This window comes from Durio zibethinus, chromosome 4 (genome assembly GCF_047325235.1).
Source record: "Durio zibethinus cultivar Kanyao isolate XHJ-2024 chromosome 4, ASM4732523v1, whole genome shotgun sequence".
Lineage (NCBI taxonomy): Eukaryota > Viridiplantae > Streptophyta > Magnoliopsida > Malvales > Malvaceae > Durio > Durio zibethinus.
In genome coordinates this window covers 6,848,077-6,861,490 of record NC_143165.1, presented here as the reverse complement: position 1 = coordinate 6,861,490, position 13,414 = coordinate 6,848,077, and the positions used below count along the sequence as shown (strand labels likewise).

The 13,414-nt window shown below is 29.4% G+C and overlaps 1 protein-coding gene across 1 annotated transcript; it reads right to left on the bottom strand.

Moving 5' to 3' along the window:
* Nucleotides 1-5,095: 5,095 nt before the first annotated feature.
* On the bottom strand, nt 5,096-8,285 carry LOC111288421 (basic leucine zipper 34-like). Its single transcript, XM_022879303.2, has 4 exons — nt 7,677-8,285; nt 7,433-7,523; nt 6,977-7,103; nt 5,096-5,846 (listed from the first exon to the last, which is right to left on the bottom strand). Exons 1-4 carry the CDS (start codon nt 8,231-8,233, stop codon nt 5,707-5,709), a joined length of 915 nt encoding a protein of 304 aa, XP_022735038.2. The 5' UTR covers nt 8,234-8,285; the 3' UTR covers nt 5,096-5,706.
* Between the last annotated feature and the right edge of the window lie 5,129 nt (nt 8,286-13,414).

Here is a 13,414-nt window from a genome sequence, read left to right as displayed (position 1 = left end):
CAGAGCTCAAGCTTCTCCCTAAAAAGTATTTTAGTTAACATATATGCTACATTCTTATCAGTATGAATTTTTTTCAACAGCATTTACTGTTCCTCAATCACTGAATGTAACTGGTGATAGCTAACATCAGTGTGCTTTATTTTAGCATAGTACATGGCATTTTTACTCAAATCTAAAGCATTCTAGCTATCACGAAACATCACATACTTTTTTTAATTCAACCTCAATTCAAGAAAAAATATTTTATCCAAAGCATTTCTTTATCTACTTCAGTTGTCGTAATATACTCAGCCTCTATAGTTGACAAAGTAATACACTTCTACAACTTAGACTACTAAGACACAGCTTTTTTTATAAAAGTGAAAAAATATTCTGAAATAGATTTTCTACCATTAAGATCACCTGCCATGTCAACATCAGTAAACCCTTTCAAAACTGATTGTAAAACTTCATAACTCAAGAACATTTTTGAAGTACCCCTCAAATATCTGATAATTCATTTCACTGCTTCTTAATGAACTTTTTCCAGATTAAAAAAAATTTTGCTCATTACACCAATTGCATGAGCAATGTCAAACCATGTACAAACTATAAGATACATTAAAGAACCAACTATAAAAGAATAAAGAATACTAGACATAGCTAATTACTTTTCCTTAGTCATCGGATAAAATTTCTTACTAAAATGAAAATGATTGACAAGTGGACTGCTAACTAATTTAGCATATTGTATTTTGAATCTACTAAGCACTAGTTCAATATACTTTTCCTATGACAACCATAACTTTTCATCTCTTCTATCCCGGATAATATTTATATCGAGAATCTACTTTGTTGAACCTAAGTCCTTTAAAGAACTTAGATAATTATTCTTTTAACCTACAAACCATACCAGCATCTTGTCCTACAATCAACATATAATAAGAGAATAATGAAATTACCATCAACAAATTTTTTGACACACACACAAGGATCCGCTGTCGTTCTTTTATAGCTATGACTCACCATAAAAGAATCAAATTTTTTGTACCATTGTCGCGAAGCTTGTTTTAAGTCATACAAGTTTTTTTTTAATTTACAAACTAAGTGCTCTTTCCTTTTCACTTTAAAACCCTCAGGTTTATTCATATAAATGTTCTTCTGTAAGTCACCATGCAAGAATGCAGTCTTGACATCAAGTTGCTCAAGCTCAATATTCAAACTAACCGTTAATCCTAGTACCATTTGAATGGAACTTATCTTCATAACTAGAGAAAATATCTCATCAAAATCGATGTCTGGTTTATGAGAAAAACCTTTCACCACCAATTGAATTTTGTACCTCACTAGCTTACTACCATCTTTTGTCAACTTGAACACCCATTTATTTTTTAACGATCTTTTCTTTTTTGAAAGTTTAACAAGATCATAAGTACCATTTTTTTGTAATGACTCCATATATTTTTTCATTACTTTTAATAAATGCTCTCTATTTGGAGTAACCTGTATATCTTGGAAGCTCTCTGGTTCTCTCTCATTGATAACTAAAAAAAAATTTAAACTTGGATACCTGGTAGATGACCTATGCTTTTTAGTAAATCTCTTCAGCTGAAACTCTACATCACTTGATGTCGAAGGTAGCTCTCACTGCTTAACACTCTCAAGTAGAAAAGATTGCTTTTCTTACTCAAAACTAATTACATCTGGCTTATCACTAACTATGGCTGGCTCATTTATATCCCCAAGTTATGTTTCTTACTCATTTTCACCATCTGTGGCTTTTTCTTATGAAACCCTTATCAGTATTGAAACATCATACTTAATAGTAATTCGTGTAGTCTTTTCATTTTTCTCGAGATCTGTTATAATTTTTTTCATAGAAGACTATATTTTTGCTTTTGATTATCTTTTTCTTCACTGGATCTTATATCCTGTAGCTAAATTTCTCATTATCACATCTTACAAACACATATTGTATGGCTTTACTGTCAAGCTTTGACCTTTATTTTTTCAGCACATGCATTAATACTTTACACTCGAAAACTTTCAAGTAAGAGTATAAAACATCTTTCTTTATCCATACTATTTCTGAAATGTCAAAACCCAAAGAAACTGATGGTGATCTGTTAAACAAATAACAAGCTGTGTTGACTGCTTCACCCAAAAATGACTTTGAAAATTTTATCATCCTCCACATACATCTGACTTTTTTTATAATGGTACTATTTATCTTTTCAACTACACCATTATGCTATGGTGTTTCAAGTTTTATCATCTTATGCTTGATCCCATATTTTGAATAGTACTCTTCAAAGTCTTTGGATGTGTATTCCTTACCATTATTAGTCTGAATATACTTCAAGGGTAACCATGTCATCCTTTCCACCATGGCATGAAATTTTTAAAAATACTGCAATACCTGACTTTTGTTTTTCAACATATACACCCAAGTCTTACGTGAAACATCATCAATAAAAATAATAAAATACCTGCTACTACCTAATGACTTAACCTCAATGGGACCACATATGTCAGAATAAATCAATTTTAATCAATTTTCTTTTTTCTGAGAACTCTTACAAAAAGAAATTTTACGATGCTTACCAAACAAATAATGATCATATGAATCAAGAGACATACCTTTGGTCAAGGGAATGAGAGACTGTCTTACCAAAACTTGTAACCTCTTCTCACTCACGTGTATCAGCCTCTTGTGCCATAAGTTTGCTGAAGCATTATCCTCAATGGTATTTATCTTGTTGCCATTCAATTACATCCATGTTTTGTATATTGTACAACAGTTTTTTCTTTATAACTACCATAGATCTTTTGAGAAGTTTTCATAACCCATTCTTTTATCGACTCTCATATCCTTCCTTATCAATGACATTAATAGCAGGCAAGTTCATTATCATATTCAAAATGTGTCTGACATCCCTCAAAGTCAACATGCAGCTTGTACTAATTTGTATAATAATATCATCAATCTTAACGATTTGTGACACACTTTTATTTTTCATCTTGGTGCAACCTAAGTCTCTTACTTTATAAGTTGTAAACAACTCTCTCTTAAAAATACAATGATATGTTATTTTTATGTTAACTATCCACTCAATGCCTAGATCACCAATATAATTATAATTACCATGTGTATAAATCAAAGTAACTGAATCACTATTTGAATTCACTACTGCAACATTATCATCATTTAAACTCTTGCCTTTCTCATCTTGCTCTTGCTTCAAGATTTTACAATGTCGTTTTATATTACCTGTTTTATCATAATAGAAATACTTCATTTTATCTTTGGACTTAGATCTATATTTAGATTTACTATGATTTTTTGAGTTTTGACCTCTGTCGATATTTTTACCCATGTTTTCTATTACCAGAGCTTAATTTCAGTGTCTACATCTTTTCACCTTGCTTTTTCATTAAACATACTGTCATTTACCATCTCCAATGTCATCTTGTAATCAAGAACTGAATTAAGAATAGTCACAACTAGAGTATTTCAACTGTATGATAATGAACCCAAAAGAAACAACACATTTATTTCATCATCCATCTAAAGCTTCATGTAGTCATCCGATTAAATATATCTTGAAAATTACTCAAGTGCACTGTAATTGATCGTCCATCCCTGTACTGTAAAGTTAAAAGCTTTTTAACAAGCATAACTTTATTCATATATATTTTTCTCTCATACAATTCTGTCAATTTTTTTCAAATAGTGTGACATTTGTCTCCTGTGTTATATGATGAAACATACTGATATTAACCCATTTTTTATTGTAACCAGCATCTTTCTACCTAACTTTTTTCACTTTTCATCTTTCATATTTATTGGTTTAACCGAATCACCTAATATCGGCTCATACAAATCTTTACAGTATAAATAATCTTCCATCATAGACTTTCAAATTGAATAATTTGTTACTGTTAATTTTATCATAAAATATGTATCACTCTTCATGATCTCAAACAAAATTTACTTCTGCCTTGCGCTACTTCTGTATCGATGTTTTAAAATAACATTTGTTCTGATACCACTTGTTGGGCCTGAAGCAATAAACACAACATCGCAGAAGCAATATGTCACAATAAACCCACAGTAATAAACGATAATCAATAATCAACAACGCAGGAAAAATAAAGTACACCAAAATTTACATGAAAAATCTTTTAGTATAGAGAAAAAAATTACGAACTACAAAAAAAAATCTTCATTATCAAATAATAGATATACAAAGTTCTTTTCTAGCTAAAACTAGAGCTAATCAATAACTAGAAAGAAACAATTTGAGAAATCTTACCAAATAAGTGACTCAACAAATACACCATGAATTTATTCCTAGATAGCTTCAAACTCGACCTTCACTATTCAGAATGTAAAACTCTGAATTATAAATCTGCTGATAAAATTTTAGTTCAATCGAACTATAGATCGACTTCCGTTCAACCAACTCTCCTTTTTTTTTCTCTCTATTTTTTTTAGTTTTTCATTTTTCTTTTCTTGGTTTGCGACACCACTTTAAAACAGCCTCACTTTCTTTTATTAAGTAGCTAAGACTCTATATAAAAAGAAAGAACCAAAGCCTATAGCCTTTGATTAGTACAAACCTAATTACATGAGACTGAACCCCACTTTCCTAACACAGAATTCAAATTTTAATGCTTTAAAAAATAAATAAATAAATATATATATGGCATCATATATACAAAAATTATTCAATGGGTGCTTTATTTATTAAAATTTTCAGCATTCATCAACTATCAAATGAATTTTTTATGATTATTAATTTTAATTAGTTAATTTTTTTTTTTTACATATTAGTCATCTAGCTTTTAAACTTTATGATCAATCAATTGGTTTTTACTTTCAAGTTTAATATTTTTACATATGCATATACATAAAAAGTTAAACATATAAATTTTTACATAAATAAAAAATAAATTATTTAAAGATATTTTTGACAAAAACTCTAAAAAATTTTTAATAATAAAATTTATAAATTTAGTTGATAAAAAATTGATCATGCATCCCTCTCAATCATTTGCCAATTTTTTGTCAAAAGAAGAGCTAAAGGAAAAAGACTAATCAACCCAATCATATGTGGTCAACTTTGGGTTAAAAACAAAACAAAATACAATGCCGCCTCGGGTGCAGTAATTTATCATTTTAATATTCCTAAACAAATAATTCGTGAACATAAAACAAAATTAATATAAAAAGAAGAGAAGAGAAATCAGTTTTTTTTTTCGTTCTTTTGACAAACAATCGGACACTAACCACCAGTTGTCACTGACAGAACCCCACACCTTCAAGTCTCCACCATGTTTTGCCTCCTACAATTTTAAAAAATATTAAACTATTTATTATCACCATTAAAAAAAAAAAAAAACAAATCTTCCCTCCAAAAGAACAACAAATTAAACCCTAACCCTAAAAAAAATAAATTGTCACTCTCCTATCTTAGCATTTCACATGTCCCTTTTCTTAGCCCTTCAAATTTTTGTCCAAGGGACCCTATACTATATAGAAAGACAGCAATTGGGAAACAAATCACGTGAAAACCTAAGTGCCTTCCCAATTGTTAGATAGCCTCATCGGGTTTTTTCCATTTTGCACCACAGCTTTTCATTGCCTTTCCTTTGATTCTTAGCTATCTCTTTCTCTGATCAACTTATAAGTTGTTCTTCATTCTGTAGCAGCCGTGGCGGCGGCTACTGTTGTTGTTGTTGCATTGGTGCATGGTGGTTGTTATTGATGGTGGTGATGCTAGTGCTAATTTTCTTGAGGCTTTGTTGTTGTTGATATACTTGTCTTAGTCTCTCAATTTCCTTCTTCAGTGCTTCTTGATGAGCTGATCAAAGATTTAAAACATTTAAATAAAATTGGATAAATCGATTAACTTCATAATATATGTAATTATTCGGTAATGTATTAAATATAAACAAGTGATACATAACATTAAAGCAATATTTAACAAGCAAATATCCCTTCCAAAAAGTTTGAAACTCAAAATATAATGCCACCTTTTGAGATAGAATTAAAATGTCCTACATATATAATACATCCAAAATAAGGAAATTTGGCATGCTATATGAAAATAAAATATGCCACAGACTTTATATAAAATTCTTTCTAATAATAGCATTGAAGAAAATATCTTAAGAAAAGGACTGTCATTGGTTACTATTACTAATATTATAATTTACTTCAGATTCACACATCTTTCAATATAAAATGTTTTACTCATCTAGAAATAAACAGTAAAAAAAGCAAAGTGCATAGGGTAGGAATAAATGTTTTCCACTACATAAAATGGAAAAAGGGGGTTCTAATGAAGATCCAAAGGTTTAAATTCAACATCTCTGGAATTTGCATTTGGAGAATTCAAGAAGGAAAAGACTTTATCTTCTTAATTTTGGTCAAGCAATTTTTTTTTTTTAAATCCAGGAAAATTAGTAAAGAAAAATTTACAAATACTAGAGATCAGATATCAGTCTATGAGAATTCACTTCCTAAGAGAAGTGAGTGATCAGCAATTTGGATTAAGTTTCAGATTCTTGATCAAGATATTTTGAAACTTCTAAAAATGATTTATGAGTGTAAAAGTGTGAATTGAAATAATAATGTGTAATTAATACAAGAAACAACTAGTATTTTGGGTTTTTTTTTTTTTTTTAATGAAATTACTAGTATTTTGTTAAGTTAGGAAACTATTATGAGCAAGAAAGTGTGAACTTTTATCAGAAAAATGGAAAGAAACAAAAGAACTAATTATAAAAAGTAACAATTATTGTCTAGTGGGTCAGCTTTAAGTTTGACACCATAATTATGATATGGAACTTACATGCCTCCATATATGAGGGATGGAAAAGCACAAAATTTACCTTCAAAATTACTATTTCCATGTTTCATTTAAGAAAGAAACCATGTTTAATTAATTAAAATTGTAATACTAATTAATAATTAATGGAAAAATCATACCATCTTTGAAAATCTTGTCTTGAGCCAAAGCAGCAATCCTTTGCTTTAAAGCACTATTGTCAACATTGAGAATCAATCTTTGATGATCCAAAAATGCAACCCTTGGTGATAATGCTGATACTTCAGTCTTCATTTTGTATCAAAGAAAAGAAAACAAATTTAAAGAAAAAATCATAAAAAAATATTTTAAAAATTGCAACTAAAAATCCTTTTAAATAAACTATTTATATAAAAGAATTATCAAAATTACAAATTAGTATAGTTTATATAATTATGTATAGTAATTTTAAATCAAAATTAATTAATTATTTAATAAATCTAAAACTTCATTATCTGGATTATAACATCTAACAGATCTAAAATTTAAATTATGTAACTTTTTTTTATTTCAACCTGCAACCCTTTTGTATCAACAAAAATTAATTAATTTATATATAAATTTTTTTATGCATGTACCTGTAATGTTGTTACGCTCCTTTCAAGTTCTGAAACATATTGCAGCTTTCTCACTCTTGATTTTTGAGCTGATTGCCGGTTTGCCAGAATTCTGATCATCACCCAAGATAAATAAAATTAGTTGTTTGGATAACGTAATTAAAGAATTTTTAGCTGAAGCCTGCAAATTAAAAATTTCATTGTTGCAGGCTGTTTAAGTACAATGGGTTTTAATTTTTGCTATTGTTTGATTTGTTGTTCTTACCTCTTAACCCTCTTTGGATCAATGATTGGATCGCCATTGGAGGTCGTTGGAGGTTGTGGTTCAGGTAATTCACAAGAGCTCTCTACCTCTCCTGGTTCAGTTTTTGGCTGTTGCAGATCCAAGGATGGAACTGGCTTCTCATCATTGTTGCTATTTTGATCAGACGTCGGCGTTGAAGGGTTGGATGAAGGTACCGTTGGCGCCGGCACGGTCACGACGACGTCGTCCGAGAACATGGACATGAGCTGCTCATCATCCAGGCGATCAAACACATTTGTTTCTGTCATCATGGCTCTTGACTCATCCCCACATTCTTCCTCTAATGGTTGCTCGAGGAAGGCTATCGAGTCGCTTATGGAACGACGGCGTGCCCCACGACGTGCCGACGAGAATTCGAGGAACTCGTCAACCCATGAGGGCTGGTGGTTTCGATTGTTAGAATCATTCACAATGGCGGTGGCGGTGGAAATGAAGTTTGCCTTTGTGGGCATTGTTTGATGAGGAAAAGATGGCCAATTTTGAGTCATGTTGGGTATTTTCGGAGGTAATTGTGCCATTCTAAGCTAATGTCCCAAAACCACACTCAATATAAAGAAAAAAATTATGGGTGTCTATACCACTATATATATATATATATATATTTATTAGATATATTAATTTTAAATATAATTAGATGACATTTAAAAAAAATATATAAAAATAACACGATTCAAAATTTTAATAAAATTATATATAAATTTATAAAAAATAAAAAAATATATTTAATATTTAATTTATCGATATAAATTATAATATAATAATTTTTATATTTTATATATATTAAATATAAATAAATAAACATAAATATATTAATTATTAAATCTAATATTCATATGAAGGACATTTAATAAATCAAAATTTTAAATTTTAATACTTATAATTTTTTTTTATTTTTAAAGTTGATTTTTTTATAACAATAATTTAATATTCATGAGTACGAAAACCAAAGCTAATCTTAATCAACAAAAACTAACAACTAACTAGACAAACCAACACAACAAGATGTGATGATCCAAAACAAAAATCATATCACAATCTTTAAGGCAATGATATACTATATTTCTTTCTCTTTAGCCATTTTTTTTACAATGGGATTTGAGTCATTTATATATATATATATATATAATTTACTTTTTTTATTTCAAGGACCCCAAAGGCTTTGGAGAGGGGTAGTGGGTCACATGGGAGGAGATTTAGGACAGCTAGCAACAGCTGGTGTTGGGGTCGGAGGGAGAGAGGGGTTTCTTCCACTGGGAAAGTCGCAGTGTGAGTTTAATAACTGGAGGAATCAGTACCACCACATGCCGATTTGACCTCCTTCCTTGCCCTTGGCATCAACTGTATATTTTTTTACATAAAAAACATTATCTAATCTTTCCAGCATAAGCTATCTACATTTCTTTATTATATGCCCTTTTTTTCTTTTTCTTTTTTTATTTTAATTTTGGATGAGCCCTACACATCCACAAGTTCTTTGGCATTGATTTTCATTGACTATATATATATATATATATATATATCTTTGCACACATATTTAATTTATTTAAGTTTGATTTGGATGCCTAAAAAGAAAAATTCAATCATAAAATATGATTTTTCGATCAAATAAAATGACTCTCGTCATGTATTTAAATTAGACTTTAATTATAAAAGAATTAAAATTTATTTATCGATATGCATAAATTTATGAATTATTAGTTTATATACTGATAGTAAATTTTTTTTTTCAAACATGTTTTATCTATATATATATATATATATATATATATAGATGGCCCATGTCTTGGATATTTTAATTTGGAATAATACTTATTCAGAACCATTCAATAAATTCTATATCTTTTGTGTGGTACCAAATTGATGGTAAATTATTGTTATTGAAAGTTGCTGACAAACTTAGGTTAAAAGAGCAGAAAAAAAGATATAAATCAATTTCGTATAACAATATCTAGATGTGAAACAAGAAAAAAAGTTTTATTAAGACTAGCAAGTAATTAGAAGGGTTTCCGAGTAAAAGATCACTAATTATTCCATTTATCTTTACATACGTAAATGCATGTATTTGTAAAAATCAATACTTTATAAATTAAAACGTGAAATTTAATTAATTAATTTATGTAATTATCTTTAAAATATGATTTTTTTATATTTTTTTATATTCAAATATCAATATCTAGGATTGTTTTTCTATTTTTAAATTATGATTTTCTTAGTAAAAAATTACAAATTGGGTACAAGACATTTTGTCGACATGGGGAATAAATTCTAATGGAAGAATGTACTTATATATATATAAATATATATGGGAAAATATATAGGAGTTTGGGGTATGGATGAGCTGTGAAAGAAAGTGAGCTTTTAAGAATCATGTCCTCCTTTCCATGTGAACTATTTGTAACAGCCAACCCATTTATTTGCTTTGTCCTCAAACCATACTCACATGGAGGGTAATGTGGAACTTTTATTTTTTTTCTCTCTCTCTCTCTTTTCTTGATACCTTTTTAGTAATTTAAAATATAATATAATAATACATTATAAATATAATATTAAAATAAAATATAAAATGATATAATTTAAAATTATAATAATAATTATATATAAATTTAATAAAATAAAAAATTATATTTTATATGAATTATAACAAATAATTTTTATATAAAATATAATATAAATATATAAATTTTAATATTTTATATGATACAAATATACGATTAGATAGCATTTATGTTGAGGTTCTTTTTATAATCAAAAGTGCTAAAGAAACACCAATCATGATTAGTTGAAAAGTTTAACAAGGCATGTTCAGTACCCCCTCTGTCAAGTAAAAGTTTGTCCCCAATTATTTTTATCCAAATTTTTTTTTTTATAATGTACTTGTAAATTCACCAACTTGACCACTTTGATGTCATTAAGTACTTAATTACACTTTAATGTGTTTAATTAACAATTAAAATAACTCAAAGTATAGGACCCAGCTGGCTGGAATCAAATGTTGTATACTGTTAATTAATGCATTCTTTTATCATTATCACAATTAGAAAATTAACTATCATACTTGATTTTTTTATACAATTAAGCGTATTTTTAAATTTTATTATTTAATTTTTTTAACGATTTTAAGAATAAATTTCTTGTATCTACATAATAGAAGAATAATTTAACAGAAAAAATAGTCAAATTGTTAATTCTTCTAATAAAATTGTCATGTGTTAGCTAGGCAGGAAAAATTGGAATAATTTCAAGCATTTTAAACCATCATATTATATTTAAGAAAAAAAAAAAAGCAAAGGAAAATAGAGTAACCTGGAGAGGAATTTTAAAAGGCAAAAATCAGTCATTGTCATGTTCCAAGGCAGGAAAAATTGGCAGCTTTTTATGTTTATACCCTGCATTGATAAAAATGGATTTGCATGTGCAAACCATGACTACTACTATCAATAACAGAAAATTCTGCTTTTTTTTTTATTTTTTTCGATACAATTTTTGGGATCCCAAAAATTATTCAAGTGCCGTGCAGAAGATTGAAGAGCGAAAGGGAAAAGACTGGTGAAATTGGGCGCAGAAGAAAGCAGTATTGCACGTGGGAGGAGGGAAACTAAAGGCCTACTTTGTTCAATAATAATAATAATAATAACCCAAAAAAAGACGTCTAAAAATTACAGTAAAAAAAGAAATTAAAAAAAAAAAATGTTGTAAATGTAAGTAGTTAACTTCATTTTGCAGCTCTAAGTTGCCTTCTATTGAAATATAATTAATTTTTATTTGATTTAACTGTTATTTTTGTTTTCGAGGAAAGAAAGGAATGAAATTAAAGAATGGATATTTTTAAAACAACTTTTGTGGCTTCACAAATTTTTACTTATACGTCGAACAGATTTTGTTAATAATTTTATCAATTGGGTCAATTTGTGATTAATTGAATCGAAGAACAATTAGGATTTTATCAATTCAGTCAACCTGTGGATGGTAAAAGTATCCTTAGGGTTTCAACCATGGACATTTCTGCATAGTTTTTAGGATAGGCCATATGGCCTTCCAACCTTTTCCGATATGGTTCAACTTGAGAGATCGATTGAAATGCTTCCATCATACTTGAAGGAACCTATACTGAACCATCCTTAGCCAGTGTGCAGGCCAAAGAAGCTACCGGGACCTGGAAGTATAGACTTAGTTTTGAAACGAACTTTTAAATTCAAAGATTTGAATAAAGTTTTATTTAGTTGATCGATGAGATTCAATTTCAAAATAATGTGATAGCGTAATAAAAATATTTTTTCTATCAATCACTCAAATGAAATATAAGTCAATACTCAAAAATATTTTACGAGGACTTCGGAATTTAGAAATTAGGTAAATACCTTAATTAAGAAGTGCAATATTGAGACTTGGCAAATTAGATGGTAGATAGCTATGTATAGTCTCAAGAGGGAGTTCAAGTTCTTTGAAGAATGGAAACATAATGTCATTCTTCTTGAAGGAAGTCTTTTGAAGTTAGGTAATGTATGCTTATTTATGTTAGATGGATTTCAGATAGTGTTGGATATGAGTATGTTGCGCCTGAAGCAATAATCACAACAATATAGAAGCAATAAACAACAATCAATAATCAAAGACGTAGGAAAAATAAAGCACATCAAGATTTACGTGAAAAACCCTTCAGTGTAAAGGGAAAAAATCACGGACTACCAAAAAAATCTTCACTATCAAATAATAAGTATACAAAGTTCTTATCTAGCTAAAACTAGAGCTAATCAACAACTAGAGAAACAATTGGAGAAATCTCACCAAATAAGTGACTCAACAAATATACCCTGGATTTATTCCTAGAGAGCTTCAAACCCGATCTTCACCGTTCAGAATGTAAAGCTCTGAATCATAAACCTCCTGACAAGGTTCCAACTCAATCAGACCACGGATCGACTTCCGTTCAACCAACTCTCCCTTCTCTTTTTTTTTTGCTTTTCCTGGCTTTTCTTCTTTCTCTACTTGGTTTTCAACACACACTTAAAACAACCCCATCTCTTTTTTATTAAGTAGCTAGGGCTCTATGTAAAATGAAAGATCAAGGCCTATGGCCTTTACTTGATCCAAAACCACTTACATGGGGTTGGACCCCATTTTCCTAACAATCTCCCCCTCTAGTCCCATTAGGAGGAGATTCATCATTATAGCAGTTTCATTTGGAACTGACTTTGGCCAGGGAACTCATTTCGACCAAGTTACTGCAAAGCTTAAGCTTTTTCCTAGGAAGTATCTTAGTTAACATATCTGTTATATTCTTATCAATATGAACTTTCTTCAATAACATCTGCTGTTCTTCAATCACTGAACGTAACCAATGATATCTAACATCAATGTGCTTTGTTCTAGCATGGTACATGATATTCTTACTCAAATCTAAAGCACTCTGGCTATCACAAAATACCACATACTCTTTCTGATTCAACCCCAATTCAAGAAGAAAACGTTTCATCCAAAGCATTTATTTACATGCTTCAGTTACTGTAATATACTCAGCCTCTGTAGTTGACAAAGCAACACACTTCTGTAACTTAGATTACCAAGATACAGCTCCTCCTGCAAAAGTGAACAAATACCTTAAAGTAAATTTTCTACCATCAAGATCGCCTGTCATGTCAGCATCTGTAAACCCTTCTAGAATTGGTTGTGAAACTCCATAAGTCAAGCACATTTTTGAG

Bases quoted from the DNA above. Each gene is read 5' to 3' on its own strand.
- LOC111288421 (XM_022879303.2), bottom strand. From the start codon at position 8,233: ATGGCACAATTACCTCCGAAAATACCCAACATGACTCAAAATTGGCCA. The intron at 7,524-7,676 runs GTAAGAACAACA...GGTGATGATCAG, and splicing joins GATCCAAAGAGGGTTAAGAG to AATTCTGGCAAACCGGCAAT. The intron at 5,847-6,976 runs GTATGATTTTTC...ATCTTTGATCAG, and splicing joins AGACAAGATTTTCAAAGATG to CTCATCAAGAAGCACTGAAG.